At 66.5% G+C, this 27,227-nt stretch overlaps 5 protein-coding genes and 1 long non-coding RNA gene across 17 annotated transcripts; 3 read left to right on the forward strand and 3 right to left on the reverse strand.

Annotated features, from left to right (window-relative positions):
- Nucleotides 1-17: 17 nt before the first annotated feature.
- LOC110468728 (uncharacterized) lies at nt 18-5,791 on the forward strand. 2 transcript variants are annotated; one of them, XM_021526856.4, is made up of 4 exons: nt 18-147; nt 3,074-3,226; nt 3,333-3,499; nt 4,454-5,791. In XM_021526856.4, the coding sequence occupies exons 2-4, from the start codon at nt 3,076-3,078 to the stop codon at nt 5,753-5,755; spliced, it is 1,620 nt and encodes a 539-aa protein (XP_021382531.2). In that variant the 5' UTR covers nt 18-147; nt 3,074-3,075; the 3' UTR covers nt 5,756-5,791. The 2 variants fall into 2 exon arrangements, with proteins under 2 accessions (XP_021382531.2, XP_085433558.1); XM_085577432.1 differs by having other exon boundaries at nt 22-162.
- LOC110468688 (retinol dehydrogenase 13) lies at nt 5,747-7,955 on the reverse strand. 7 transcript variants are annotated; one of them, XM_021526808.4, is made up of 6 exons: nt 7,660-7,955; nt 6,925-7,164; nt 6,749-6,838; nt 6,485-6,673; nt 6,160-6,266; nt 5,747-6,069 (listed from the first exon to the last, which is right to left on the reverse strand). In XM_021526808.4, the coding sequence occupies exons 1-6, from the start codon at nt 7,814-7,816 to the stop codon at nt 5,881-5,883; spliced, it is 972 nt and encodes a 323-aa protein (XP_021382483.1). In that variant the 5' UTR covers nt 7,817-7,955; the 3' UTR covers nt 5,747-5,880. The 7 variants fall into 7 exon arrangements, with proteins under 7 accessions (XP_021382483.1, XP_085433566.1, XP_085433564.1 ...); XM_085577440.1 differs by having other exon boundaries at nt 5,747-6,266; XM_085577438.1 differs by having other exon boundaries at nt 6,925-7,677.
- A 352-nt stretch (nt 7,956-8,307) lies between these two features.
- Nucleotides 8,308-9,096, forward strand: LOC146767481 (uncharacterized). Its single transcript, XR_014954588.1, has 2 exons — nt 8,308-8,440; nt 8,989-9,096. It is a non-coding gene; the product is annotated as an uncharacterized LOC146767481 (long non-coding RNA).
- On the reverse strand, nt 8,949-12,098 carry C4H2orf81 (chromosome 4 C2orf81 homolog). Of its 2 annotated transcripts, none has more exons than XM_085577434.1 (5): nt 12,029-12,098; nt 10,551-10,802; nt 10,234-10,452; nt 10,071-10,154; nt 8,949-9,942 (listed from the first exon to the last, which is right to left on the reverse strand). In XM_085577434.1, exons 1-5 carry the CDS (start codon nt 12,035-12,037, stop codon nt 8,950-8,952), a joined length of 1,557 nt encoding a protein of 518 aa, XP_085433560.1. In that variant the 5' UTR covers nt 12,038-12,098; the 3' UTR covers nt 8,949. The 2 variants fall into 2 exon arrangements, with proteins under 2 accessions (XP_085433560.1, XP_085433559.1); XM_085577433.1 differs by having other exon boundaries at nt 8,949-9,948.
- Nucleotides 12,009-20,334, forward strand: WDR54 (WD repeat domain 54). Of its 4 annotated transcripts, none has more exons than XM_085577444.1 (10): nt 12,009-12,148; nt 13,556-13,769; nt 15,467-15,529; nt 15,639-15,705; nt 16,990-17,046; nt 17,117-17,244; nt 17,992-18,092; nt 18,173-18,335; nt 19,067-19,207; nt 19,329-20,334. In XM_085577444.1, exons 1-10 carry the CDS (start codon nt 12,129-12,131, stop codon nt 19,458-19,460), a joined length of 1,086 nt encoding a protein of 361 aa, XP_085433570.1. In that variant the 5' UTR covers nt 12,009-12,128; the 3' UTR covers nt 19,461-20,334. The 4 variants fall into 4 exon arrangements, with proteins under 4 accessions (XP_085433570.1, XP_021382532.1, XP_085433573.1 ...); XM_021526857.3 differs by having other exon boundaries at nt 19,133-19,207; XM_085577447.1 differs by having other exon boundaries at nt 19,133-19,207; nt 19,368-20,334.
- On the reverse strand, nt 20,298-27,013 carry LOC110468730 (rho-related BTB domain-containing protein 2). The gene is made up of 9 exons (XM_021526859.3): nt 26,728-27,013; nt 26,336-26,439; nt 24,713-24,898; nt 23,504-24,309; nt 22,637-22,755; nt 22,243-22,393; nt 21,952-22,040; nt 21,738-21,843; nt 20,298-21,651 (listed from the first exon to the last, which is right to left on the reverse strand). The coding sequence occupies exons 1-9, from the start codon at nt 26,917-26,919 to the stop codon at nt 21,482-21,484; spliced, it is 1,923 nt and encodes a 640-aa protein (XP_021382534.3). The 5' UTR covers nt 26,920-27,013; the 3' UTR covers nt 20,298-21,481.
- Between the last annotated feature and the right edge of the window lie 214 nt (nt 27,014-27,227).

Genomic DNA, 27,227 nt, shown 5'->3' on the forward strand with positions numbered 1-27,227 from the left:
CGTGAGCTATCACGCATGCGCAGTGAGCGAAGTGAAGCCAGCGAAAGGGCGGGGCGAGGTATGGCGGGGCCAGGCTCGGGGAGGAGGATGAGGAGGAAAAGGAGAAGAAGGAGGAAGCGAAGCGACGCGAAGGGATCAGTCGGGACGGTGAGCTCGCCCACGGTAAGGGTCCCACCCCGGTGTCCCATCCCCGTGTCCCATCCCAATGTCCCATCCTGGTGTCCTATTCTTGGTGTCCCATCCCTCTGTCCCATCCCTCTGTCCCATCCCAATGTCCCATCCCGGTGTCCCATCCCCATGTCCCTTCTTGATGTCCCATCCCAGTGTCCCATCACTGTATCCTGTTCCTGGTGTCCTATCTTGAAGTCCCACCCCGGTGTCCCCTCTCAATGTCCCATCCCATTGTCCCCTCCCAATGTCCCCGTGTCCCCTCCCAGTGTCCCATCCCAGTGTCCTATCCCTGTTCCCATCCCATTGTCTTCTCCCATTGTCCCATCCCCGTGTCCCACCCCGGTGTCCCATCCTAATGTCCCATCACTGTGCCCTATTCCTGGTGTCCCATCCCAGTGTCCCATCCCCTTGTCCCCTCTCAATGTCCCAATGTTCCACCCTGGTGTCCCATCCCCGTGTCTCACCCCGTGTCCCATCTCAATGTCTCATCACCGTGTCCCATCCCAATGTCCCATCCCAGTGTCCTATCCCTGTTCCCATCCCATTGTCTTCTCCCATTGTCCCATCCCCGTGTCCCACCCCGGTGTCCCATTCCCAGTGTCCCATCCCATTGTCCCATCCCCACTGTCCCATCCCAATGTCCCATCACCGTGTCCTATCCCCGGTGTCCCATCCCAGTGTCCCATCCCCTTGTCCCATCCCAATGTCCCAATGTCCCACCCTGGTGTCCCATCTCAATGTCCCATCTCAATGTCCCATCACTGTGTCCTATTCCTGGTGTCCCATCCCCGTTGTCCCATCCCATTGTCCCATCCCCCTGTTCCATCCTGGTGTCCTATTCCTGTTCCTACCCCCGTGTCCCACCCCCATGTCCCATCCCAATGTCCCATCACTGTATCCTATTCCTGGTGTCCCACCCCCATGTCCCCTCTCAATGTCCCATCCCATTGTCCCATCCCAATGTCCCCGTGTCCCACCCTCGGTGTCCCATCCCAATGTCCCATCCCAATGTCCCATCTCGGTGTCCTATCCCTGTTCCCACCCTGGTGTCCCATTCCCCTGTCCCCTCCCAGTGTCCCATCCCTGTGTCCCGCAGGGCAGGCCGTGCCCAGGTGACGGTGGCAGAGGTGACAGTGGCACAGGTGACAGTGGCACAGGTGACAGTGGCACAGGGCCCTGCCCTGGTGACTCACTGTGTCCCGGAGCTCTCTCGTTCCCGCAGGGATTTCCCAATTCCCGGGGGTCTCCTCCCATCCCGAGGCTCCTTTCCCGGTACCTGAGAGTCTTGTCCCATTTCCCGGAGTCCTTTTCCATTTTCCCAGTTTTTTTCCCCATTTCCTGGGGTTCTTTCCCCATTTCCCATTTTTTTTTCCCCATTTTTCAGAGTATGTTCCTCATTTCCCAGGGTTCTATTTCCCAGGGTTCTTTCCCCATTTCCTAGGGTCTTTTCCCATTTTCTTCCCAATTTCCCAATGTCTTTCCCCATTTCCCAGGGTCTTTTCCCATTTTCTTCCCAATTTCCCAGTGTCTTTCCCCATTTCCTGGGTTTTTTTCCCCATTTCCCAGGGTCTTTTCCCATTTTCCCATTTTCTTCCCCATTTCCCAGTGTCTTTCCCCATTTCCTGGGTTTTTTTCCCCATTTCCCAGGGTCTTTTCCCATTTTCCCAGGATTTTCTTCCCATTTCCCAGTGTCTTTCCCCATTTCCCGGGATTTTCTTCCCATTTCCCAGGGTTCTTTCCCCATTTCCCGGGTTTTTTTTCCCCATTTCCCGGGGATTTTTCCCCATTTCCCACGGTCTTTTCCCATTTCCCAGGGCCCTTCCCCATTTCCCTGAGTTATTTCCCCACTTCCTGAGCTCTTTCCCCATTTCCCAGGGTCTTTTCCCATTTTCCTGGGGTTTTTCCCCCATTTCCCATGTTTTTTCCCCATTTCCCACAGTTCTTTCCCCATTTCCTATTTTTTTCCTCATTTCCCAGGGCTTTTCCCCATTTTCCCAGGGTCTTTTCCCAGGGTTCTTTCCCCATTTCCCGGGGTTCTTTCCCCATTTCCCATTTTTTTCCCCATTTCCCAGGGTCTTTTCCCGGGGTTTTTCCCCATTTCCCGGGGTTTTTCCCCATTTTCCATTTTTTCCCAGGGTCTTTTCCCATTTTCCCATTTTTTTCCCCATTTCCCACGGTTCTTTCCCCATTTCCTGGATTTTTTTCCTCATTTTCCCGGGTTTTTTTTCCTCATTTTCCCCAGGGATGCCCTGGTGCCACAGTGCCCATGGTGGCTGTCCCTGACCGTCCCTATCCCCGTGCCAGGGATGTCCTGGTACCACACCCTGGCTGTCCTGACTGTCCCTGTCCCTGTGCCAGGGATGCCCTGGTGGCACAGTGCCCATGGTGGTTGTCCCTGAGTGTCCCAGGGATGTCCTGGTGGCACAGTGCTCATGGTGGTTGTCCCTGAGTGTCCCAGGGATGTCCTGGTGGCACACAATGTCTGTCCCTGCCTGTCCCTGTCCCTGGGATGCCCTGGTGGCACACCTTGGCTGTCCTGACTGTCCCTGTCCCTGTGCCAGGGATGCCCTGGTGGCACAGTGCCCATGGTGGTTTTCCCTGAGTGTCCCTGTCCCCGTGCCAGGGATGTCCTGGTGCCACACCCTGGCTGTCCTGACTGTCCCTGTCCCCGTGCCAGGGATGCCCTGGTGGCACAGTGCTCATGGGGATGCCCTGGTGGCACAGTGCCCATGGTGGTTGTCCCTGAGTGTCCCAGGGATGCCCTGGTGGCACACACTGGCTGTCCCTGCCTGTCCCTGTCCCGTGGATGTCCTGGTGGCACAGTGTCCACGATGACTGTCCCTGTGCCAGGGATGCCCTGGTGGCACAGTGCCCACGCTGACCATCCCTGTCCCCGTGCCAGGCATGCCCCGGCGCCCGGCCGTGCCCGCGCTGACCACGCTGTGCCTGCAGAACCTGGCCCAGCACATGCAGAGCCTCTGGGCCAAGCACTACACCGACAACCGCCTGGACGAGTACGACTTCCGCTTCCTCGTGGGACCCTTCAACGACCTGGGTGAGCTCGGGGGGTGCCTCAGCCCACCGGGACCCCCGCTGCGGGCACGGAGAGGGGGTCCCTGGCCATGCTGACCCCTCCCCACCCCCGTTTTTTCCCCCCCCAGCCTGCGGGTTGGTGCAGGAGCTGCTGCAGCTGCTGGGGACCAGGCGGCGGCTGTCGCGGGCGGCGCTGCACCTGCTGCTGCTGCCACACCTGCGGCAGCTCAGCCTGCAGGCCTGCCCCGCCCTCGCCAACAACGCCCTGGGCCACCTCATCGTGCTGCGCTGCCAGGTGGGCACAGGGCGTGGGGGGCTGGCACAGCGGCGCGGGGGGCTGGGGGGGCTGTGGGGAGTGATGGCAGCGGGGCAGGGGAGTCAGGCTGGTGTGAGCACCCTCTAAGGAGATGGGTGCCCGTCCTTTGTGGGGCTGGGGGTGCCCAATTTCCGTGTTGGGGTGGGTGCCCACCACCCGTGGGGCTGGGGGTGCCCAATTTCCATATTGGGGTGGGTGCTGACCACCCGTGAGGCTGTGGATGCCCGCTTTCCATAGGGCAGGGGGGATAGAGTTTGGGGTGGGTGCCCACCACCCGTGGGGCTGGGGATGCCCACCACCCGTGGGGCTGGAGGTTCCCAATTTCCATAGGGCAGGGGAGATAGAGTTTGGGGTTGGTGCTCATCACCCATGGGGCTGGGGATGCCCACTTTCCATAGGGCAGGGGGGGATAGAGTTTGGGGTGGATGCCCACCATCTGTGGGGCTGGGGATGCCAAATTTCCATAGGGCAGGGGGGGATAGAGTTTGGGGTGGATGCCCACCATCTGTGGGGCTGGGGATGCCCACTTTCCACATTGGGGTGGGTGCCCACCACCCGTGGGGCTGGGGGTGCCCACTTTCCATATTGGGGGGGGTGCTGACCACCCGTGAGGCTGTGGATGCCCGCTTTCCATAGGGCAGGGGGGATAGAGTTTGGGGTTGGTGCTCATCACCCATGGGGCTGGGGATGCCAAATTTCCATAGGGCAGGGGGGATAGAGTTTGGGGTGGGTGCCCCTCCTTTGTGAGGCTGGGGATGCTCACCACCCGTGGGGCTGGAGATGCCCACCACCCGTGGGGCGACTGGGGGTGCCATCATCCATGAGCCTCGGGCTTGGCATGGGGGGGAGCAGGCGGTGCCTGCCCACCCTCTGTGGGGCAGGGGGCGAGGGTGGCACCCACGGGAGCCGCCCCACAGAGGTCTCCCCGTGCAGGGCCTGAGCGTGCTGGACCTGGGCGGCTGCGGGCGGCTCTCGCCGGCCGTGCTGGTGGACCTGGCCGAGGGGCTGCCCCTCCTGAGCCGCCTGGGGCTGGCGCACACCCAGGCCAACGTGCAGGTGCTGTCGGCCGTGGGCTCCTGCTGCCGCCGCCTGCGGGAGCTCGACGTGTCGGGCTGCAAGAAGGCGACGCCGCGCGCCCTTCGCCACCTGGCCTACGACCCGCTGGAACGGAGCCCCGGCTGCCCCGCGCTCCGCGTCCTGCTGGCCCGCCACCTGGACCACGACGGGGACGGTGACACCGTGGCCGCCGTGGCCTTCCTGCTGCTGGCCCTGCCGCGCCTGGAGGTGCTGGCGCACGGCGCCGTGCCCGCCGCGCTGCGGCTGCTCCACTCGGGGCGGCTGGCTGGCACCGAGGACCCCGATGGTTTCCCCTCGCTGGAGGAGCTGGCACGGGCCCGGGGGGCAGCGGCGGAGGGAGCCCCGCTGGCGCTGCCCCTGCGGCAGCTGGAGGAGGTGGAGGAGGACGCCCTGGGCACCGTCCACGCCGTGTGTCCCCAGGCCGAGGAGCTCAGCGCGTGGCTGGGGGACAGCCCCGGCTCCTCGGGGCTCCGGGAGCTGCCGGGTTGGACGTGCCTGTCCCGCCTGACGCTGGGCTGCTGCGGGCGGCACGGCCGGGCGCTGGCGGAGGTGCTGCCCCTGGCACGGGGTTTGGGCGCCCGCCTGCGCGCCCTGACCCTGCACGGCTTCATCTGCCGGGACCCGCTCTCGCTGCCCGCCCTGCTCGCCAGCTGCCCCAACCTGCAGAGCTTCAGCGCCGAGCTGGAAGCACCCCCGGACTCCCGTGCCCGCCACGAGCCCCCCGAAGAGGAGGAGGAGCCCCCCATCCTGCCACCACGCTGGACCACCGACCTGCTGCCCCGGGGGCTGCCCGGGCTCCAGAGCTTCTCGCTGAGCCTGGCCGGGCCCGTGCCAGCCGCGCACGGGCCGGTGCTGAGCGCCACGCTGGCCTCACTGCTGTGCCAGTGCCCGCGGCTGCAGAACCTGCGCCTGCTGGCCGTGCCCTTCCCGCTGGAGCCGGTGCTGGAGCCGGCGCTGCCGGGGCTGCGGGAGCTGCGGGAGCTGGCGCTGGCGCAGAGCCGCGTGTCCCCCGGCGCCGTGTGGCAGCTGCTGGGCTCCGACGGGCCCCTGCGCCGCCTGGACCTGTCCCGCTGCCCCGACATCCACCGGCGCGACTACGACGCTTTCCTGCAGGCCGTGAGGAAGCAGCGCCTGGAGCTGGACATCACCTGGGAGTAGCGCCGGGGTTTTTAATAAAAGCCTCACGGTCACGGCCGCCCGGCGCCGCGGTGTGGTGGGTACGGGGGCGGCGGGGCCGCGGTGTCCCCCTCGCCGCCCCGAGGGGTGACATCCCTGTGGGTGGCTCAGTCGCGCTCCGTGAGCCCCGTCAGGCGCTCCGATGCCTCCCAGAGCTTCCGTGCCAGCGCGGCGTCGCGGGCGGCCGCCGAGGGCAGCGCCAGCCGGCAGCTGCTGTCGAAGTATTTGCCGGTGATGCCCGCGGCTTCCTCCGAGACGGCGCAGAAGATGCTGCTGGCAGCGCCCTGCTCGGCCGACTGCGGGGAAACGGGGGTGAGGAGGGGTCTGGCACCCCCCCACACCCACCCCGCTGCCCCCCAGGATGGGCAGGACCAGGTCCCGCTCACCTTCATGAAGGGGCGGAGGAGGACGAAGAGCGCCCGCATGGCCCAGCCAAAGTGGCGCATGATGCCGGTGCTCACCACGCCGGGGCTCACCGCGTTGGCCGTCACCCCTGCCAGGCTTCACCGTCACTCCGGGGTCCCCAAATCCCTCGGGGAGCAGCGGGAGCAGCCCCCAGCCTGACCTCAGCCCGGGGCTCTGCCACCCAGCGAGCGTCTAACCCGTGTCAGACCCCCCCCAGCTCTGCCAGCAGCCCCCCGAAATTTGGGACAGGGGATGTCCCCAGGGTGCCACATGGCACGGGCCAGCCTGGCACGGCTCGGCACCCACCTGTGCCCTGCAGGCGCCGTGCCAGCTCGGCGGTGAAGAGCACGTTCATCAGCTTGGTGCTGTTGTAGGCGGCGGCGTGCCCGCCTGGGCGCCGCTGCCCCGTCAGGTACCCGCTGTCGGCCGTGCCCGCGCTGTGCCGGAACGACGACACGTTGACCACCCGGGAGGGCGCCGAGGCCTTCAGGAGGTCTGTGCCGAGCAGGGGGTGAGCGAGGAGAAATCCCCAGAGCCCCCCTCCCGGAGACCCCCAACCCCCGCGCTCACCCAGGAGCAGGTTGGTGAGCAGGAACGGCCCCAGGTAGTTGGTGGCGAAGGTTTGCTCCAACCCCTCGGACGTGATGGCGAAGGGCAGCCCTGAAAGGAGGGTGGGCGCTGCCGTGGGGCGTGGGCACGGGGTGCTGGACCCCCCGTGGGGGCTGCGGGCTTTGCCCGGTGCGTACCGGTGACGCCGGCGTTGTTCACCAGCACGTCCAGGCGCGGCTCTTGGCGCAGCACGGCGCTGGCGAAGGCGCGCACCGAGGCCAGCGAGCCGGTGTCCAGCAGCCGCAGCAGCACCGCCGGGTTCCCGGTGGCCGCTCGGATCTCCTCCACGGCCGCCTGGCCCCTCTCCCGGCTCCGGCACGCCAGGATGGTGCGGGCGTTCCGGCGCGCCAGCTCCATGGCCACGCATTTACCGATGCCTGCGGGACACGGAGAGGGCGAGGGCGGATCCCAGCCTGGTCCCTCTAGTGAGGAGGGGTCTTTTGGGTGGGGTCTGTGCCCCTGCCACAGCCGAAACCACCCGGCAGGGAAAGATGGGCACGGGGGAGGGGATGGAGCCCAGCGTTTGTGGGGTCGCTCTGCCCCTGGGCATATGTGGACATCCCAATCCCAATCTGGGGGTCGCGACACCCCCAACCAAATGCTTGTCAGTGGTCCCATCCCTGAGATGATCAATGGTCCCATCCCTGGTGTGACACAGTGGCCGTGGTGACCTTGTCTGAGACACCCTCGGGAGGTGAGCAGGGGGCACCAGCAGCACCCTGTGGGTGCCCAAGGACCGGCCATTGGCTTCTTGTGCAGCCATTCGCCCTCCCAAAGCGGGGAGCGGGGTGCTGGGCTTGGCAAAGTGACCCCCGTGTCCCCCGTGGGTCACCCCTCACCCACGCGCGTCCCCGCCACCCCTCGCTGCTCACCGCTGTTGGCTCCGGTGACAATCACTGTCTTGCCCGTCAGGTCAGTGGGACACTCGTGGGGCTCCCAGGGTTTTCTGCGCGTGGCCCAGAGCAGCAGAACCAAGGGCAGGAGCAGCAGGAGCCACCACGGGGGGCTCAGAGCCCCCAGCAGCTCCATGGCCGGGCGCGGGGTAGGGCTGGGGACAGAGGTCACAGCAGGACCTTTGCCCGGCTGGCAGCACGGCACGGCACGGCACGGGTCCCTCTGCCCCGCTGGGAGCCGAGGAGGGACAGCAGGGTGGCAGGAGGGCGAGCCACGCGTCCCCTGTGCCACCCCACTTGTCCCCAATGTCACCCTGTCAGGAGTGACAGTGAATTTTCTGACGTTAATAAGCTGTCGGTACTGTAAAACCACAAAACAGCACGGGGTTTTTTTCTCCACTAACGTTTTCTGCCAGTCTGGACGCAAAAATATATTTTCCACCCCAATGTTTCTCTGTGGTTTTGAGTAACGCCGGAAGAATTGCAGCAGTGCAAAAAATGGGGTCACGGAATGGGTGATTTTGGGGTGTCTTGTTTTGTAAGGGCAGCCAGAGCGGACCCTCGACGAGCGTTAAATTCAGAGCCGATGGTGAAATCACTCTCACGCTAATTAGAAACTGAAAGCCACCCCAATGAATCACCTTCCGCTAATGAACCCCAAACCCACGCCTGAGGCCTCATCCGGTGCTGCGAATGAGCTGAGAACCACTCCCGCTATCGCATCCCATGCTAATGAGCTGAAACCACGCCCACTCATCAGGTGCTAATGAGGGTCTCTATAAAGGCAACTCGGGGGTCGTGTGTGTCGTACCGCTGTCCCCGGTGCCACCTCGGTGTCCCTGGTGCTACCTCGGTGTTCCCGGTGCCGCTCCGGACTCCCGCAGCCCCGGGGCGGCTACAGGAGGGGCGATGTCCCCCGAAGTCCCCCTCGGGCAGTGCGGGGACACTCCGGGGCTGGAGCGTGTCCCCGTGGGATCAAAGACCTTCACGAGTGGCCCAGCGGGCGGGGACAGTCCCAGCTGCGCCCGGAGCTCCCGGGAAGGCAGAGGAGGCTCCGGGCGGCCTCTGCCCGCCCCGTCCCCGTTTCCCGGGACAGGAGCTCACGGGGACAAACCACGTTTCACCTCGTCACCTCCCTCTTCTTCCTCGTTTGGGGACAAAGGGGATGCGGGGACCAGCCACGCGTGGGTCCGGGCGCTGGTGGCACCACGGGCGCAGCGCTCGGTGCTGCCCCGACCCGGTGCTCCGGTGGCACCGGCTCCGCAAAATTCATTTTAGTGTTTTTTTATTGACTTCTGTTCTATCCAGCAGCACTGGCGAAGAGCCCCGAGCTCCGAGAGCGTCGTACAGCGCCATGCTCGGTGCCAGCCCCGGTACCGGCGACAGACGGGGCGACAAGGGTCTCCCCGGAGCCGGTACAGCCGCCGGGAGGAACAGCCCCGCGAACTGCCGCGTTCCCGGCGGATTTTCCAGCTCCTCCTCGGATTCTTTATACTCTGAGAGCCGGCACTCCGGGTAGGGCAAGATGGGCTTCAGATCCTTCTCCGCCCTCCTCAACGCCTCGTCCCCCTGCTCGTCCCCGCCGTGCCCCACCGGGGCCGGCCCGCCGCGCTCGCCGCCGCCGCAGCGCACGGTGACACCGGGAGCCAGGCGAGCCGAGGCCAGCCAGGGGTCACAGAGCTGCGGCCCGGCCTTGCCGGTCTGCACCGCCGCCGGCACGACCTGCAGGGATCCCCGGGAGAGCAACCGGCTCCGCGAGGCCGCCGAGCGCGCCCGCTCGGGCTCGGCGCTCACGTCCGCCACCGACACCTCGGGCAGCAGCCAGCGGGTGGCATCGCGGCTGGCATCCAGCCTGGGCACGGCCGCCGTGCCGCGGGAGGCTCTGCGCGGCCGGCCGGGTGCCAGGCTGCAGCGGGAGGAGGACGGCGGTGGTGGCACTCGGTCGCCGTTCGCCACCGGGACCGCGCGGGACTCCGCCGGTGCCCGCGCTGGGGGTTTCGAGGGGGCGGACGGCAGCGGAGCCGGGGGCTGGGGTGGGACCGGTCGCGGTCGCGGGGGCCGGGAGGGGCGGCGGCCCTTCCCGGGGCTCCCGGAGACGTGATGGCTTCTCCCGGGACTCCCGGAGAGGCGGCGTCCCTTCCCGGGGCTCCCGGGAGCGATGGGCGGCTCCGGGCGGGGCGGTTCTGGAGCGGGCACCGGGACAGCACCGGGAAGCGGAGCGGGAGGAGCCGCGGCGGAACGGGGCTGGCACGGCGGCGGCTCCTTCCCCTCCAGAACGGAGCCGGTGTGGGTGGCGGTGTCCCGGTGTGGGTGACACCGGGGGTCCCACGGGCCCGGAGCCGCTGGGGCTCGGCCCGGTGGGTCTCGGGGAGGGGTGGTCGGTGTCTCACCTGCTCCGGCGGCGCGGGGACCTCGCCGGGACACACGAGGGGAATTTCAGCCTCGGCTGCCACCGGGACATCCTCGGACGACACCTGGCCGGGGACAACACCCGGTGTGGGTGACACCGTGAGCGCCACGGGTGGGTTTTGGGGGGGTCGGGGAACGTCTCACCTCTTCCCACGGCAGAGAGAGCTCCGTGACAGCGACAACACCCGGCGTCCGCGAGTCCAGGATGCAGCTTTGGGGCTCCTCGTCCTCCTTCCAGACCCCGTCTCGCTCGGGCTCGGGGTCCCCCTCGGGGTCCGGGTCCCCGTCGTCCCTCCGCAGGAACCTCCACTCGGCGACAAACAGCATGGCATCCCGCATCCGCGCCACCGTGAAGGGCACCCGCTACGGGCACGGCGCTGAGACGGCGCCCGCAAAACCTGCTGGACCCCCCAAAACCTCCCCAAATCTTTGGGGGTGCGGTAGGGGGGGGGGTCTCTCACCTGCCGAGCCGCGGCCGCCTGCGCGCACTCGCTCCAGACGCGCTGCAGGAGCTCGTCCAGGATGGGCGCCACGTCCAGGGGCTCCCGGGCCGGGGGCTCGGTGTCCGCGGCTCCCGGGGCCGCGCCGGGCTCGGCCGGGCTCGGTCCCGGTGTTTTGGGGGTCGCCGTTTTGGAGAGGCGACGCGGGGCCCGGCCGGTCACTCGTGCCTTGTCCTGCGTGGGTCTGGTGCCGGCGCCGCGGGGCTTCGCTTTCTGTGCGGGACGGGGACGGGCACGGCTCCCAGTGCGGCCCAGTATGGACCAGTACAGACCAGTACACGGCCATGCAGCCCAGCGCGGCCCTCAGCTCATCCCAGTGCATCGCAGTACACTCCAGTATAGCACAGTACCTCCCAGTATGTCCCAGTATAGCCCAGTACCTCCCAGCCGACCCCAGCATGGCCCCCCAGCTCATCTCACTATAGCCCAGTCCATCCCAGTGCATCCCAGTATAGTCCAGCCCACCCCAGCAGGGCCCCCCAGCTGATCCCAGTCCATCCCAGTATAGCCCAGTACATCCCAGCGACCTCAGCATGGCCCCTCAGCTCATCCCAGTATAGCCCAGTACATCCCAGTGAATCCCAGTACACTCCAGTATAGACCAGTACACGGCCACACAGCCCAGCACGGCCCCTCAGCTCGTCCCAGTATGTCCCAGTATAGACCAGTACACCACCACACAGCCCGATGCGGCCCCTCAGCTCGTCCCAGTACATCCCAGTATATCCCAGTGCATCTCAGTACACTCCAGTATAGCCCAGTGCATTCCAGTGCATCCCAGTACACTCCAGTATAGACCAGTACACCGGCACGCAGCCTGGTGTGGCATCCCAGCTCATCCCAGTACATCCCAGTATAGCACAGTGCATCTCAGTACACTCCAGTATAGCCCAGTACATCCCAGTACACTCCAGTATAGACCAGTACACAACCACACAGCCCGGCGTGGCCCTCAGCTCGTCCCAGTACATCCCAGTATAGCACAGTACATCCCAGCCACCTCAGCATGGCCCCTCAGCTCATCCCAGTACATCCCAGTACATCCCAGTACATCCCAGTACACTCCAGTATAGACCAGTACACAGCCACGCAGCCCGGCGCGGCCCCTCAGCTTGTCCCAGTACATCCCAGTGCATCCCAGCTCATCCCAGTACATCCCAGTACACTCCAGTATAGCCCAGTACACAGCCACGCAGCCCGGCGTGGCCCCTCAGCTCATCCCAGTACACTCCAGTATATCCCAGTACGTCCCAGCTCACCCCAGCATGGCCCCCCAGCTCATCCCAGCTCATCCCAGTATACCCCATTATACCCCAGTACACCCCAACCCTGCACTTCCCCCAGCTCCTCCCAGCCAGCCCCCGCCCCCTTTGCCCCGCTCTGCCGCCCCCCAGTCCCCCCCAGTCCCTCCCAGTCCCTCCCAGTTCTCCCAGTCCCACCTCGGCCATCCCGCCCCTTTTGGCGTCCCGGCTGCCATGGCGACGTGACGTGGTCACCGCGCGCCGACAGCGTGACGTCATCACGCCGCGACGCGTCTCCATGGCGGCGGCGAGCACCGAGTGAGGGGGGAGGGGAACCGGGGGGCGCTGAGGGGAACCGGGGATGAGGGGAATTGGGGGGATGAGGGGAATTGGGGGGTGAGGGGGATTGGGGGCACTGAGGGGAATTGGGGGGATGAGAGGAATTGGGGGATGAGGGGAATTGGGGGGATGAGGGGAATTGGGGGATGAGGGGAATTGGGGGGTGAGGGGAATTGGGGGGATGAGGGGAATTGGGGGGATGAGGGGAATTGGGGGGATGAGGGGAATTGGGGATGAGGGGGATTGGGGGATGAGGAGAATTGGGGGGATGAGGGGAATTGGGGGATGAAGGGAATTGGGGGATGAGGGGAATTGGGGGATGGGGGGAATTGGGGGGATGAGGGGAATTGGGGGGGATGAGGGGAATTGGAGGGGATGAGGGGAATTGGAGGGGATGAGGGGAATTGGGAGGTGAGGGGAATTGGGGAATGAGGGGAATTGGGGGGGATGAGGGGAATTGGGGGGATGAGGAGAATTGGGGGCACTGAGGGGAATTGGGGGCGCTGGGTGGGGACAGGGGTGGCTCTGCCCCCAGCCCCCTCTGGACCCCCTTGGAGCTGCCCCCCTCTCCCGACCCACCCCACCCCCTCAGATCTGCTCCAGCCCCCCAAAATCCTCCTCGACCACCTGGATCTGCCCCCATCCCCCTCCAGACCCACCCCACCCCCTCAGACCCGCTCTGGCCCCCCAAAATCTCCCCCAACTCCCTGGATCTGTCCCCACCCCTTCAGATCTGCTCCAACCCCACCAAAATCTTCCTCGACCCCTTGGATCTACTCCCATCCCACTCCAGAGCCATCCCACCCCCTCAGATCTGCTCCAGCCCCGCCGAAATCTCCCCCAGCCCCCTGACTCTCCCTCATCCCCCTCCGGACCCACCCCACCCCCTCAGATCTGCTCCAGCCCCCCCGAAACCTCCCCCAACCCCCTGGAAATTCCCCCATCTCCCTCCGGAGTCGGCCCAGCCCCCCAAAAATCTTCCCCAGCCCCCCTGGCTCTGCCTCCATTCCTTCAGATCCACTCCAGCCCCCCCAAATCTCCCCCAGCCCCCTGGATTTGCCCCCACCCCCTCAGATCTGCTCCAGGCCCACCAAAATCTTCCTCGACCATCTGGATCTGCTCCCATCCCCCTCCGGACCCACCCCACCCCCTCAGACCCACTCCAGCCCCCCAAAAATCTTCCCTGACCCCCTGGCTCTGTCCTCATCCACCTCCAGACCCACCCCACCCCCTCAGATCCTCTCCAGTCTCCCCAAAATCTTCCCCAGCCCCCTGGATCTGCTCCCATCCCACTCCAGACCCACCCCACCCCCTCAGACCCGCCCCAGCCCCCCAAAACCTCCCCCAGCCCCCTGGCAATGCCCCCCGCTGGCTGTGCCCGCTCAGGCTGGGGCGGTACCGGCGGGCACGCAGCCTGGCACTGCGCAGCAGCAGCTCTGCCCTGTACAACAACCTGGCCGTGCTGTGCCCCCCCGGGCGGGCCCCGGCCTTCGGAGCCGTGCACGGCACCACCCTCAGCCTGCTGGGCACCGAGGGGCACCCCCGGCAGCTGCAGGCCCGCGGAGGGGGCTCTGCCCTCAGCACCCCCCTGCTGACACAGGTGAGGCACGGGGAGAGGATGGGCAGGGGCTTGTGGCAGCGGGCGGGGGGTGGGACACAGTCCTGGCACCTCCCTGGCACCTCTCTGGAACCAGGCAGGGGAGGGGACACAGCCCTGGTGACACAGCCTTGGCATCGGGCAGGGGATGGGACGTGGCCTTGGCACCTCCGTGGCACCTCCCTGGCACCAGGCAGAGTGGGGGGACACGGCCCTGGCACCAGGCAGGGGATGGGACATGGCCCTGGCACTGGGCAGGGTAGGGGACACAGCCCTGGCACCTCCTTGGAACCAGGCAGGGTGGTGGGACGTGGCCCTGGCACTGGGCAGGGTAGGGTACATGGCCCTGGCACCTTCCTGGCACCTCTCTGGCACCGGGCAGGGGCTGGGATACAGCCCTGGCACCTCCCTGGCACATCCCTGGCACCAGGCAGGGTGGGGGGACACAGCCCTGGCACCTCCCTGGTGCCAGACAAGGTGGGGGACATGGCCCTGGCACTGTGCAGGGGGTGAGACACAGCCCTGGCACCTCCCTGGCACCAGGCAGGGGGCGGGACACAGCCCTGGCACCTCGCTGGCACCTCCCTGGCACTGGGGGAGCCCCCTGAGGGCTCTGGGGGAGTTTGGGGGGGTCCTGGAAGCCAGCAGGGACTGAGCTGAGGGAACATCGAACAGAGCTGGGGCAGGGCAGGGGGGTCTGGGGGCTCCGGGAGGAGACTGGGGAAGGGTTTGGGGGCTCCAGGAGGAAATCTGGGGGCTCCTGTTCTGGGAGGAGGGGATTTGGGGCTCCAGGAGGGGATTGGGGGGCTCCAGGAGGAAATTTGGGAGCTCCTGTTCCAGGGGGAGGAGTTTGGGGTGCTCTAGGAAGAGATCTGGGGGCTCCAGGAGGGGTTTGAGAGGCTCCAGGAGGGGTTTGGGGATTTCTGTTCCAGAGGTTGGAGTTTGGGGGGGCTCCAGGAGGAAACTGGGGGGCTCCTGTTCCAGGGGTAGGAGTTTGGGGTACCCTAGGAAGAGATTTGGGGGTTCCTGGAGGGGTTTGGGGGGCTCAAGGAGGGGATTGCGGGGCTCCAGGAGGGGATTTGGGAGGCTCCTGTTCCAGGGGGAGGAGTTTGGGGTGCTCTAGGAGGAGATTTGGGGGTTTCAGGAGGGGTTTGGGGATTTCTGTTCCAGGGGTTGGAGTTTGGGGGGCTCCAGGAGGGGACTGGGGGGCTCCTGTTCCAGGAGGAGGGGATTTGGGGCTCCAGGATTGGTTTGGGGTGCTCCAGGATTGGTTTGGGGGGCTCCAGGAGGAAACTGGGGGGCTCCTGTTCCAGGGGTTGGAGTTTGGGGTGCTCCAGGAGGGGATTGTGGGGTTCTTGTTCCAGGAGGAGGGGATTTGGGTGCTCCAGGATTGGTTTGGGGGGCTTCAGGAGGAAATTGGGGATTTCTGTTCCAGGGGTTGGAGTTTGGGGGACTCCAGGAGGGGTTTGGGGGGGCTCCTGTTCCAGGGGTTGGAGCTTGGGGTGCTCCAGGAAGAGATCTGGGGGCTCCAGGATGAGATTTGGGACCTCCTGTTCCGGGGTGAGACTTGGGGACACCCCACAGGGAGGGTTTGGGGGGCTTCAGGAGGGGATTTTGGGGTTCCCCAGGGGAAGACCCACGGGAGGGGGGGTGGAGGGAGATTTTGGGGTCCCTCAGCGTCCCCCCCGTGTCCCTCGCAGGCCGCGTGGTGCGAGCTCCCGTGGCGGGTGCTGCTGGTGCTCACATCCCAGCGCGGGGTCCAGGTGAGGCCTGGGGGTGGGGGGGGACATTTGGGGGTCCCCTTGTCACCCCCAGAGTGTGGGGGGTCCCCTGGTCACCCCCAGGGTGTCCCAGCCTGTCCCTCCGTGGCAGATGTACGAGGCTGACGGCTCCACCATGGTGTTCTGGCACGCGCTCGACGTCCCGGAGCTGCCAGCAGGTGAGTCCCTCCGTGTCCCCCAGGCCACCACTGCCGTGTCCCCAAGTGCCACCCGCACGGGGCTGGTCAGTCCCCACCAGGGATGGAGATTCCAGCATTTTCCAGGAAGGAATTTTGCCAATATTCAAATTAAACCTCCCCTGGCACAGCTCTCATCCTATTCTGTTCCCTGGTTGTCCTCTCCTACAACTGGGGGCTCTTCCTTCTCATCCTGTCCCCTGTTCCCTGGTTGTCCCTCCTTTCCTAGAGGGGTCCCCACTGGTAAATCCCCCCCAGGGATGGAAATTCCAGCCTTTTCCAGGAAGGAATTTTGCCAATGTCCAAGCTAAAGCTCTCCTGGGGTTCTCCTCCCCCAAACTTGGGGCTCTTCCTTCTCGTCCTGCCCCTTGTTCCCTGGCTGTCCCCTCCTGTCCTTGTAAGGGTCCCTGCTGGTAAATCCCCCCCAGGGATGGAAATTCCAGCCTTTTCCAGGCAGGAATTTTGCCAATATTCAAATTAAACCTCCCCTGGCACAGCTCTCATCTTGTCCCTTTTTCCCTGGCTGTTCTCTCCTATCCTAGTGGGGTCCCCACTGGTAAATCCCCCCCAGGGATGGAAATTCCAGCCTTTTCCAGGCAGGAATTTTGCCAATATTCAAATTAAACCTCCCCTGGCACAGCTCTCATCTTGTCCCTTTTTCCCTGGCTGTTCTCTCCTTTCCTTGTAGGGGTCCCCACTGGTTAATAATTAGCATTGATTCTATGATTGTAGCAGGTCGATTAATTGTTTTATTGCATTATACTATATTCTACTAACTACACTTTAATAGACAGTCTGATGCATTCTTTGAAAAATCTAAACACTATCACTAGCGTCTAATTAAGAAATCACTTTTTGGTAACCAAATCTCTGTAACACGTTCCACATGTGCACAACAGGTGCAGCAAGTGAAGACAAAAATTGTTTCTCCTTTTCTCTGAGCTTTCTCACAGCTTCCCAGGAAAATCCTGGAAAAGTTCTGTCTGTCTGTCCAGAGGATCTGTGACTGCCACACCCTCCTGCCAGGGAGCTGTGCAGAGCCACGAGGTCCCCATTTGTCCAACCCCTGTGTCAAACTTGAAAAACCTTCCTCCAAATCCATTTCCCACAGCCCCTGACCCCCCTTTTCTCCAGGCTGAGCCCCTTCCCTGCCTCGTGGACACCAACTCCTCGAGATCTTCACGTGACAAACCCAACCCTGTGCCAGGACCGGGGTGTGACCCCCGGGACAGGAACCGGGGGTGACACAGAGCTGTTCCCTTCCAGCACATTCCGTCTTCGCCCGGGGCATCGCCGCGGCCGGCGGCCGCTTCGTCTGCGTGGGTGAGCCCGGGCCGTGGGCAGGCTGCTGGCCCTGGCCTGGCCCAGCCCTGCTCACCCCCTGACCCCACAGGGACGTCCTTCGGGGCCGTGCTGGTGTTTGACATCCCCCCAAAAGGGACCAACGTGACGCTGAGCGAGGTCCTGGAGCAGCACCGGGATCCCGTCACCGACATCGCGGCCGAGCAGGGCCGGGCCCCGGTACGGGGAGAGAGGGACACCCCAAATCTCTTCAGTCCCACAGGGACCCTTCTGCTCTCCCAGGTGGCTCCATCCTGGCCTTGGACATTTCCAGGGATCCAGGAGCAGCCTCAGCTTCTCTGGATAGCCTGTGCTTCCTTCCCAAAATCCTAGCCAAATCTGCTCTTCTCCAGTGGGAAGCCGTGCCCTGCGTCCTGTCACGCCATCTTTTGTCCCAAATTCCTCCCATCTCTCCTGGAACCTCCTTAGGCACTGGGAGTTCACAGGGCAGGTCCCTGCAGACTCAGCAGCCACTTCCCTCCCACTCAGCACTTTCCCCGATGAGTCACTGAACTTTCCTTGCTCTGGGATCCCCAAGGGATTCATCCCCCACATCCCATTCCCGAGCTGCCGTGTCACCGTGGGGACAACGGAGCTGCCGTGGCACTTCCCGCTGCCGCCCATCCCCTCACACACCCCCTGGACTTCGCTCCGAGGGTTCCCTGGGACATTCCCAGGAGCTGGGAATCCTCACCGAGGGAGGGGTGCCCTGATTCTTCCTCGAAATCCGCCCTGGCGTGGCAGCGTGGGCAGAGACGAGTTCCAGCGGAGCCGCCCGCGGGCGCTCCCAGCCCCGCTCCGGCCGGGACCCGTCAGCGCTTCAGGAGCTGTTCCAGCTTGTCCTGACGCCCGTGGGACTGTGCCCAGTGCCACCCCAGAGCTGGGGACAGCGCCCAGAGCTGGGGACAGTGCCATCTCTCCCCACAGGACGGGGCTGGGGACCTGGTGACGGCCGATGACTCCGGGACCCTCTGCCTGTGGAGCAGCGGGGAGGAGTTCACCCTGCTGGGGAAGATCCCGGGATCTGGGTGAGCGCCGGGGATCCTGCAGGGTGTTGGACACGAGGGAGGGACACCCCTGAGGTGGTGACACGTGGCCCTGTGTCCAGCTGCTCCTGCTCCTCGGTGGCACTGTGGAACGGGGTCGTGGCTGCGGGCTATGGGGACGGGCAGATCCGGCTGTGGGATGCGGGCTCGGGGCGGATCCGTGCCCAGGTGAGCGCCCACGCCCGCTGGATCTACGCGCTCGACCTGGCGCCGCTCACCGGCAAGGTACGGAGGGGACGGGTCACACCTGGTGCCACACCTGGTGTCACTCCTGGTGTCACATCTGGAATCACACCTGGAGTCACACCTGGTGTCACTCCTGGTGTCACATCTGGAATCACACCTGGCACCGTACTCAGCGTCCCACACTGACATCCTGCCCAGTATCCCACCCTGACATCCACCTGGCATTCCAACCTGAAATCCCAACGTGGCATTCCATCTTGACATCCTACCTGGCATTCCAACCTGGTATTCCAACCTAAAATCCCAACCTGGCACTCCAACTTGAAATCCCAACCTGGCATTCCATCCTGACATCCTACTTGGCATTCCAATCTGAAATCCCAACCTGAAATCTCAGCCTGGCATCCCACCTTGAATTCCAACCTGCATCCCACCTGGCATTCCAACCTGGCATCCCACCTTGAATTCCAACCTGAAATCCCAACCTGCATCCCACTCTGGCATTCCAATCTGCCATTCCCACCCCAGTATCCCACCTGGCATTCCAACCTGAAATCCCATCCTGGCATCCCACCTTGAATTCTGACCTGGCATTCCACCCTGACATCCCACCTTGAATTCTCCCTCCTGGAATTCCAACCTGAAATCCCACCCTGACATCCCACCTGGCATTCCAACCTGAAATCCCACCCTGACATCCCACCTGGCATTCCAACCTGAAATCCCACCCTGACATCCCACCTGGCATTCCATCTGCAATCCCACCCCAGTGTCCCATCCTGCCGATGGCCCTGCCACCTCCGTGCTGTCCCCACGGTCCCCCTCTCCCCTCGCAGCTGCTGTCGGGTGCAGAGGATTCCTTTGTCCACGTCTGGAAGCTCAGCCGGGACCCGGACACCGATGACATCGAGGTGAGTCCGGGCTTGGGGCACGGCCGCGGGACTTGGAGCCGCGGGGGACAAAAGGGACCGGGACCGTGGCCCCGGGAGCTGCGGAAACGCTGGGATCGCTCCGGGGCCGCTCCCGCCGCAGGTGCGGCACTGCCACGCCGAGTGCGTGACGGACACGCAGGTTTGCGGCGCCCGCTTCTGCGACCCCGCCGGCGACACCTTCGCCGTCACCGGCTACGACCTGAGCGAGATCCTCTGCTACGGCCCCGCCTGAGCCGGGGCTGGCGGCGATACCGGCGGCACCGGGAATGCCGGTATGCCCCGGTGTGAGCACAGACCCCCGTGGGGATGTGTGGGGGCAGCCCGGCCGGGATCCCCGACTGCCCGAAGCCCTCCCGAGGGCTGGGAGCTGCTCCGGCATCCCCGAGGGGATCCTCCCACCGGCTCCGGGATCCTCCCGTGGCTCCCGCCCTTCCCGGAGGGTGGCGTGGCTGGGAACGGGCCCGGTTCAGACGGGAGGATCCCGGGAAACCTGCGCTACCTGCTGCTCCGGCCGGGAGAGCCCCGAGCCCAGCCCTGCAGCATCTGCCAGCCGCGGCGACTGGGGAGGGGAAAAAAGGGGGACATGGGGGGATCCTGCATCCCAACCCCCCACAGATCCCAAATCCCCACGGGATGCTGCAGTCCCGTGGCCGCTGGCCAGATGTTTGAGGCCCCAGCTGTGCTCCGGGGCTGGAAACGGCAGCAGCAGCTGCAGCGGGACCCCAGGGACGTCCCCAGGTCCCCTCCACCCATGGGAGCTGAGGTGACCCCCAGGCTCTGCTCCCAGGGCCCTGCGAGGGGGGAATGGGGGGCTCAGCCTGGGACAGACCCTGAGGTGGGGGAACCCCCCCAACCTCACCCCTCCTGCCGTGCCGGGGATCTCCCCCACCCACAAATGACCCCCCCACCCTCTATGTCCCACTCGTGTCCCCTCAACGCGTGGGTTGGGCCGCCCCACCCCCCAATAAATACACCCCAGTGAAGCCCCCCCCTCATCACTCCTTCCTGGGGGGCAGGGCTCGCTGTTTGGGGGACACGGCAGGGTCGGGGGGGGCTCACAGAGTCCGGCTCCGTTACAAAAAGCTTTATTAAAGGTTAAAACAGCCGCTGCTGAGGTGGGGAATGGGGGGGGCCCCGAAGCCTGGGCGGGGGGCCCCCGCTGTGCTCCTGGGGTAAAAAAGTGTAAAAACGGTTGTGCAGTTCAGCCCGGGGGCGGGGACGGTGCTCCCCCCGACCCCGCTCCGGGGTGGGGACACATCCCGGGGACAGCGACAGTGGCACGGCCCGGGACAGGGACAGTGACAACCCCCCCGGGACACGGCCAAGGCACAGAGATGAGCCGGGGGCTCTCGCAGCCACACAAGCACCCAGGGACCCCCTCCCCGCGCCCACCCCCCACCCACCCCGCCCTGCTCACAGCTTGGCCCCCCCCCCCGCCCCACGGTGGGGGAGGGAAAATACAGCACCAGAGAGCCCTACGGGGGTGGGGACCCCCCCCAGAAAAGAAAGGGGGAGCGGCAGAGCCCCCGCTCCCCGCGCGCCCCCAGCCCCAAATACTGCTCGGTCAGAGGTAGCACCAGCGGTGGTGGGGAGCCCTGCCGGGGGGAGGGGGCTCAGCACGACCCCCTCCCCACCGGGGAAAGGCACGGTGGGACCGGGGCGGGGCTGCGACCCGGCAGAGCCTGTAAACAGCCAGGGTGGGGGGGTAAACAAGCCCTTGGAAGACCCCCACCCTGGCCAAGCCCCCCGGTTCAGTGGTGGGGGGGGGGTCCCAGGGCCGAGAGGCATAGCCCTGGGTGGGGGTCCCAGGGTCTGACCCCTCTGTTCAGTGTGGGACCCCTGGAGCCGAGGGTGGGGGTCCTGAGCCCCTCAGCCCAGCACAGGGACCCCCCCAGCCCTTCATGGGAGCCCTGGGCCCAAGCCCCCCACTCCACACGGGGACCCCCAGCCCAGCTGAGCCCCCCCAGCCCTTTATAAAAACCCCAAGCCCCTCACTCCCCACAGGGACCCCCAGCCCAGCTGAGCCCCCCAGTCAAGTGTGGGGTCCCGGGGCCAGCACAGAGACCCCCAGCCCAGCCAAGCCCCCCCAACCCCGACCCCCAACTCACCACAGGGACCCCCAGCCCAGCTGAGCCCCCCAACCCTACACGGGGATCCCGGGGCCCAACTCCCTGCTCAGCACAGGGGCTCCCAGCCCTCCCGAGCCCCCAGCCCCACACGGGGGGTCCCTTCCCCGAGCCCCCCCACCCCCTCTCAGGACACGGGGGGCGAGGGTCTCCAGAAGCACCACTTGCTGCGGGGGTGCTGCTTGCGCTGCAGCTGCTCCTCCCGCTCCCTCTCCTTCTTGGAGCGCAGGTACAGATCCTCCTCCTTCAGATACCACACCGGCGGCCAGCGGTGCCGCTCGAAGTGCGCCTGGTTCTCTGCGGGGACATCTCGGGGTTCAGGGCACCGCTGGGGTGGGGGGGACCCCCTTCACCGTGTGCCCCCCGCCCCACGCCGTACCCACCTGGGGACATGAACTTCATCTCGCGGGGGAAGCGGCGGCACACGCGGTTGTAGTTGGTGCAGATGTAGTGCAGGCACCACGCGGCCAGCTGCCGGGCGTTGTGGAACTGGGGGTGGCGGGGATTTTTTTGGGGGGGTCACCCCATCAGCTAGCAGTCTCTGTGCCCCCCTCCCCCGTTTCCGGGGGTCCCCGTGCCCTCCAAACCCCCCCATACCTGCGTCATCTCCAGGTAGATGATGACCTGCTCGTCGATCTCCACGCACTGCATGAAGGCTCGCAGCAGCTCGTCCACCGCGTATTGCTCTGGGAGAGGGGTGGGAAAATGGGGGTTCACGGAGTTTGGGGGGTGCGCCCCCTCCCCTGGGTCAGCGGGACCCCCCCCCGCGTTTACATAAGGACAGCGAATGACACGCGGGGACGATCGATCCGTCCCCGCGGCACCGGCAGGGTATCGGCAGGTGACGTTAGGGCTGCGGGGGGATACCGGGGGATACCGGGGGCTCACCGGTGAGCGCCTGCAGCCGCGGCAGGCACAGCCGGTCCGTGAGGATGAGCAGCTCCATGGCGTCCAGGTCGGGCGTGGGGGTGAAGACCCCCGTGTAGAGGAAATCCAGGACGGCGCGGAGGCAGGCGCAGTTGGTGCCGGGCAGGGACACCTGTGGGATCCGGGGGAGGTTTGGGGGGAGTTCAGAGCCACCCCCAAAGGGAGCTGGGGGAAAGGGGGACCCCCCCCTGGCACAGCCCCGGAATAGCCCCCACAAGCCAGGACAGCTCCCAGCTTTCTCCTCTGGAAGTAGGACACGTGTGTCCCTGTGCCAGGGGGTCTGAGCTGCCCCCTGACCCCAACCAAGGATGCCCACCCTGCCCCACAGAGCCCCAGGTGCCCTCCTGGTCCCCACCTCGCCGGCGTAGCTCTCGCGGAAGCCCCCTCGGAACATGGCCCTCATCCAGTCGCAGCCGGCGATGAGCAGCGGCTTGTGCGCCGGCACCGCCCCGTCGTCCACGCGGAACACCACGTCTGGGGACAGGGGACAGCTCGTGGTGGGGACAGCCACCCCGCGGACACCCTTTCCATGGGGACACCACTGCCTTGGGGACAATCCCTTGGACATCCCTTCCATGGGGACACCACTGCCTTGGGGACAATCCCTTGGACACCCTTTCCATGGGGACAAGAATCCCTTGGACACCTTTTCCATGGGGACATCACTGCCTTGGGGACAAGAATCCCTTGGACACCTTTTCCATGGGGACATCACTGCCTTGGGGACAATCCCTTGGACATCCCTTCCATGGGGACACCACTGCCTTGGGGACAAGAACCCCTTGGACACCCTTTCCATGGGGACACCACTGCCTTGGGACAATCCCTTGGACACCCTTTCCATGGGGACAAGAATCCCTTGGACATCCCTTCCATGGGGACATCACTGCCTTGGGGACAGCCACCCCTTGGAGACACCACTGCCTTGGGGACAGCCACCCCTTGGACACCCTTTCCATGGGGACACCTCTGCCTTGGGGACAATCCCTTGGACATCCCTTCCATGGGGACAGCCACCCCTTGGACACCCTTTCCATGGGGACACCACTGCCTTGGCCACCACCCCAGCAGCACCTCCATGACCGACCAGGACAGGACCCCAGCCTGCAAAGACCTCAGCGGTGGGAGAGGTTCAGATTGACCATTACCCTGCCACCACCCGAAGGGGCCACCACCTGGAGGTGACAGCAGTGACCCTCCTGTCCCCACAGCCCCCCCATACCTGCGAAGACGCCCTTGGCCAGGCACTCCTTGACGCGGTTGGCACGGCGCACGTGGAAGGCCTTGGTGATCTCCTGGTTCATGAAGCTCTCCTGGTTGAGCTCGTTGGCCACCATCATGCGCAGGTCGAACACCTCCAGCAGCTCGGCCACGGCGCCCACCTGCCGCAGGTCGCCGTGCCGCCGCTCCAGCTTGCCCGTGTACAAATATTCCAGCACGGCGCGCAGCGGCTCCGGCCGCACGCCCCGGTCCATGGCCACCACCGCCATCCGCCGCTCCCGCCCCGCCACCGGGTCGGCCACCGCCTCCCAGCGCAGGCTCAGGAAGCCACGGCCCCACGACGACAGGTCCCGGGTGGCCCCGTCCCCTTGGCCGGGGGTCTCGGGGGGCTCCTCCAGCGTGAAGAGGTCGTAGAAGCGCGAGCAGGCGGTGGCCAGGTAGACGCGGTGGGCGAAGACGCGGTGGCCGCCCTGCAGCTGGAAGACGACGTCGGCGCAGAGCGGGGCTTGGAACAGCGCGGCCGGGCCCCCCCCAAGCCCGGGGGGCGCTTCGGGCACCTGGATGAGGGGCGGGGGGGGTTTGGGGGGCAGGAAGGGCGCCTGCAGCAGCGGGCGCTGCATCTTGCGCAGGTGGGACTTCCAGAACTGCAGGTGGCGGCGGGACACGAGCGCGGCGCGGATGGCGTTGTCGAACACGTCCTTGACCCCGAACTGGGCCACCACGCTGGTCTCGTAGTAGGGCACCCCCAGCTCCTGGGCCACCTCGTGCCCCCGCTCCGGTGGAAGGATGTCCGAGGGTTTGATGGGCCTGGGGGGGCATGGAGAGGGTGCGGGGCTCAGCAGGGTGGCCAGGGCAGCCCCTCCTCATTCCGAGCGTGCTGGGAGGTCTCGTCGCCATCCCAGGGGGTGCTGGCGGGGTGGCCCCTCATTGTGGGGGTGACAGGGGGGCTTGGAGGGGAGACCCCAACCCAGGAGCGCAGAGCAGGGCAGAGTTCCACCCCGCAAGTGCTGTCAGAAGACCCTGACCCACGGGGGGACCCCATCCTGTGGGGAGATGACACATCCTGACACGGTGGTGACAAATCCGGGGGTCCCCCTAGCAGCACGGGGAAGTGTCCCCCTTTCAATGGGCTTGGGGTGATGACACTTTGAGGTGTCCCTGTCCCGGTGGGGCTGCGGGTGGAGGGGGTGGTGACACTTTGGGGGCTCACTTGGCCAGCGGCCGGCGCGCGCGGTTGACGGCGTCCAGGTCGGCGTAGCGCAGGTCCAGCTGGCAGCCCACCAGCACGATGGGGGTGCGGGGGCAGAAGTGCTTGATCTCGGGGTACCACATGCTCTTCACGTGCCGCAGCGAGTTGGGGTTCGCCAGCGAGAAGCAGAGCACCACCACGTCCGACCTGCGGGGAGCAGCGGCGGCGGGAGGGCGGTGCCGTCCCGGTGCCGTCCCGGTGCCGTCCCGGTGCCACCCGCTGGCCCCAAACACGCCCTGCCCTCTCGGGTGACACCCGGTTCCAGCCCAACCCCGGGTCGCTGGGACCCCCAGGAGCCTCAGGACCCCCTGAGATCCCCGCAGCCACGGGAACCCCACAGATCCCCGGCAGCCACCGGGAACTCCGTGGCCTCTGCGACACAGGGACAGGAGGGACCCGGTGGGACCCGGCTTCGGGTCAGCACCGCCGGCCAAGTCGCAGGCTGCCCCACTCGGGTCGGCACCGTGGTGGTCCCAGCCCCTGAGCACCCACGCGGGGTGTTTGGGTGGGTGCCAGCCCCCAGCACCGGGGACAGACCCCCCGTGCCCACCGTGGGGCGGCCGCTGCCACCCCAGCCCTGGCTCAGGGGGTATGAGGTGCCAGGGGAACGCGGGGAGTGCCAGGGACACGCGTGGGGTGGCAGGGACATGCGTAGGGGTGCCAGGGGACACGCAGGGGGTGCCAGGGACACGCGGGGAGTGCCAGGGACACGGAGAGGGGTGGCAGGGACACGCGGGGTGGTACCAGGGGACACGCGGGGGGTGCCAGGGACACGCGGGGGGTGCCAGGGACACGCGGGGGGTGCCAGCACCCCCAAGTCCCCGGAGCAGCCGCGTGGCCCCGGGCCCGGGTTGTTTTTAGTCCGTGCCGGGACGGGACGTGACCGGGAGGCGCCGCTGGAACCGGGCCCGTGTCCCAGCCCAAGATAGCCGCCACCGGCCCCCCCGGGGCCCCCGGCCAGCCCCGGGGCCCCCGCGAGCCGTGGGGACACGGCCTCCCCGGCCCTGCCGGTGGCGGGGGGCTCCCCACGCGCGGGGCCCCGCCGTGCCGCGGGGAGATTAGCGGTGCCGCGGGGCTGGCGCGGGGCGGCGGCGGCGATAAGAGCCCGGACGTGCCAGCGGCCACGGGGAACCGGCTGTTTACAACCGGGGAGCCCCGGGAGTTCTGGGGGGCCCCTCCTGCGGCCAGCCCAGCGACCCCCGGGAGGATTCTCGTACCACAAGAGCCCCCCTGGAGCCGCACCCCCCCCCCCGCCGCACCCACGGCTCCGGAGGGGCCGCGAGCAGCCGGGTCTCGGCTCGGGGGGGACGGTGTTGGGGTGCCGGTGACCCCAAAGCTGTCCCCGGAGGGGGGGTGGGGGCAGTCCCGGCCCTCCCCGAGGGTTCGGGTGCCGGAGCTGCTCCCCGGGCGCTGGCAGGAGCCCAAGGGGCTCTTTTGGCTCCCTGCATCCCGGGATGGGCAGGGCTGGCGCTCGGGGCGCCGGGGGTGGGGGCTGGGCTGCCGGTGACAGGAGCTGGGGGGGGTTTCGGGGGTGCCGGTGCCGGTGGTAGGGGGCGGGGTTCCGGTGGCGGGTCGCGGTCCCACCTGCCATAAGCGAAGCGCCGGTCTTTATGGTGGTCCCCAAAGGTGTCCCAGAGGCGCAGGGAGACGCTGACCTCGTCCACCACATCCCGGGAGCGCTCCAGCACCTGTCGGCACCGGGGACGGCACCGGGAGCCGCACCATCACCGACTGCCCTGCCCGGAACCACCAGGACCACCCCGGTGTGCCCCCGCTACCCCCTCCCCGTTCTCCCCTTGCGGTACCGGCTGCTCCCAGGTGCTCGGTACCCCCGGTTGTTCCCCCCCCACCCCCCGCTCCGGTGCCCCTCAGTGCCCGGCGATGCCCGGTGCCCGGCGTCCCCCGGTAACGCCCGTCCCGCCGTTCTCCCGCTCGGCGTCCGGCCGTGCCCGGGGCTGTCCCCGGAGCAGCCTCACCTCCTGGCACACGCGGTACTGGTCGATGGCCCACACGGTGGGCACGTGTGTGGCGAGCAGCCGGTACTGGCTCAGCGTGGCGTTGCACGCTCGGGCGCAGATCAGGCGCGTCTTGCCCACGGCGTTGTCTCCCACCACGACGCACTTGATGGTCTCGACGTTGGGGCGCTCGTAGTCCACGTCGGGGTCCATGGGGGCGCGGGGGGCCCCGGGCAGCGGAGCGGCCCCGCGGAGCGGCCCCCGCCCGGCCCCGGCCCGTTACCGACCCCCGCCCCGCCCCGCAGCCAATCAGCGCGCGCCGCCGCGCCACGCCCCGCCCCGCCCCGCCCCGCCCCGCCAATCCCGCGCGGCGCCGCCCGCCGGGCCACGCCCCCCGGCCCGCGCGCGGACAAAGGAGCGCCGCCAGGGGGCGCCGCGCCGCCACGTGACGGCTCGGGGCCACGCCCACCCCACCGCGCGCCAGGCCACGCCCACCGGGAGATGCCACGCCCACTCCGCGC

The sequence above is a fragment of the Lonchura striata genome, chromosome 4 (genome assembly GCF_050655825.1).
Source record: "Lonchura striata isolate lonStrDom1 chromosome 4, ASM5065582v1, whole genome shotgun sequence".
Taxonomy (NCBI): Eukaryota; Metazoa; Chordata; class Aves; order Passeriformes; family Estrildidae; genus Lonchura; species Lonchura striata.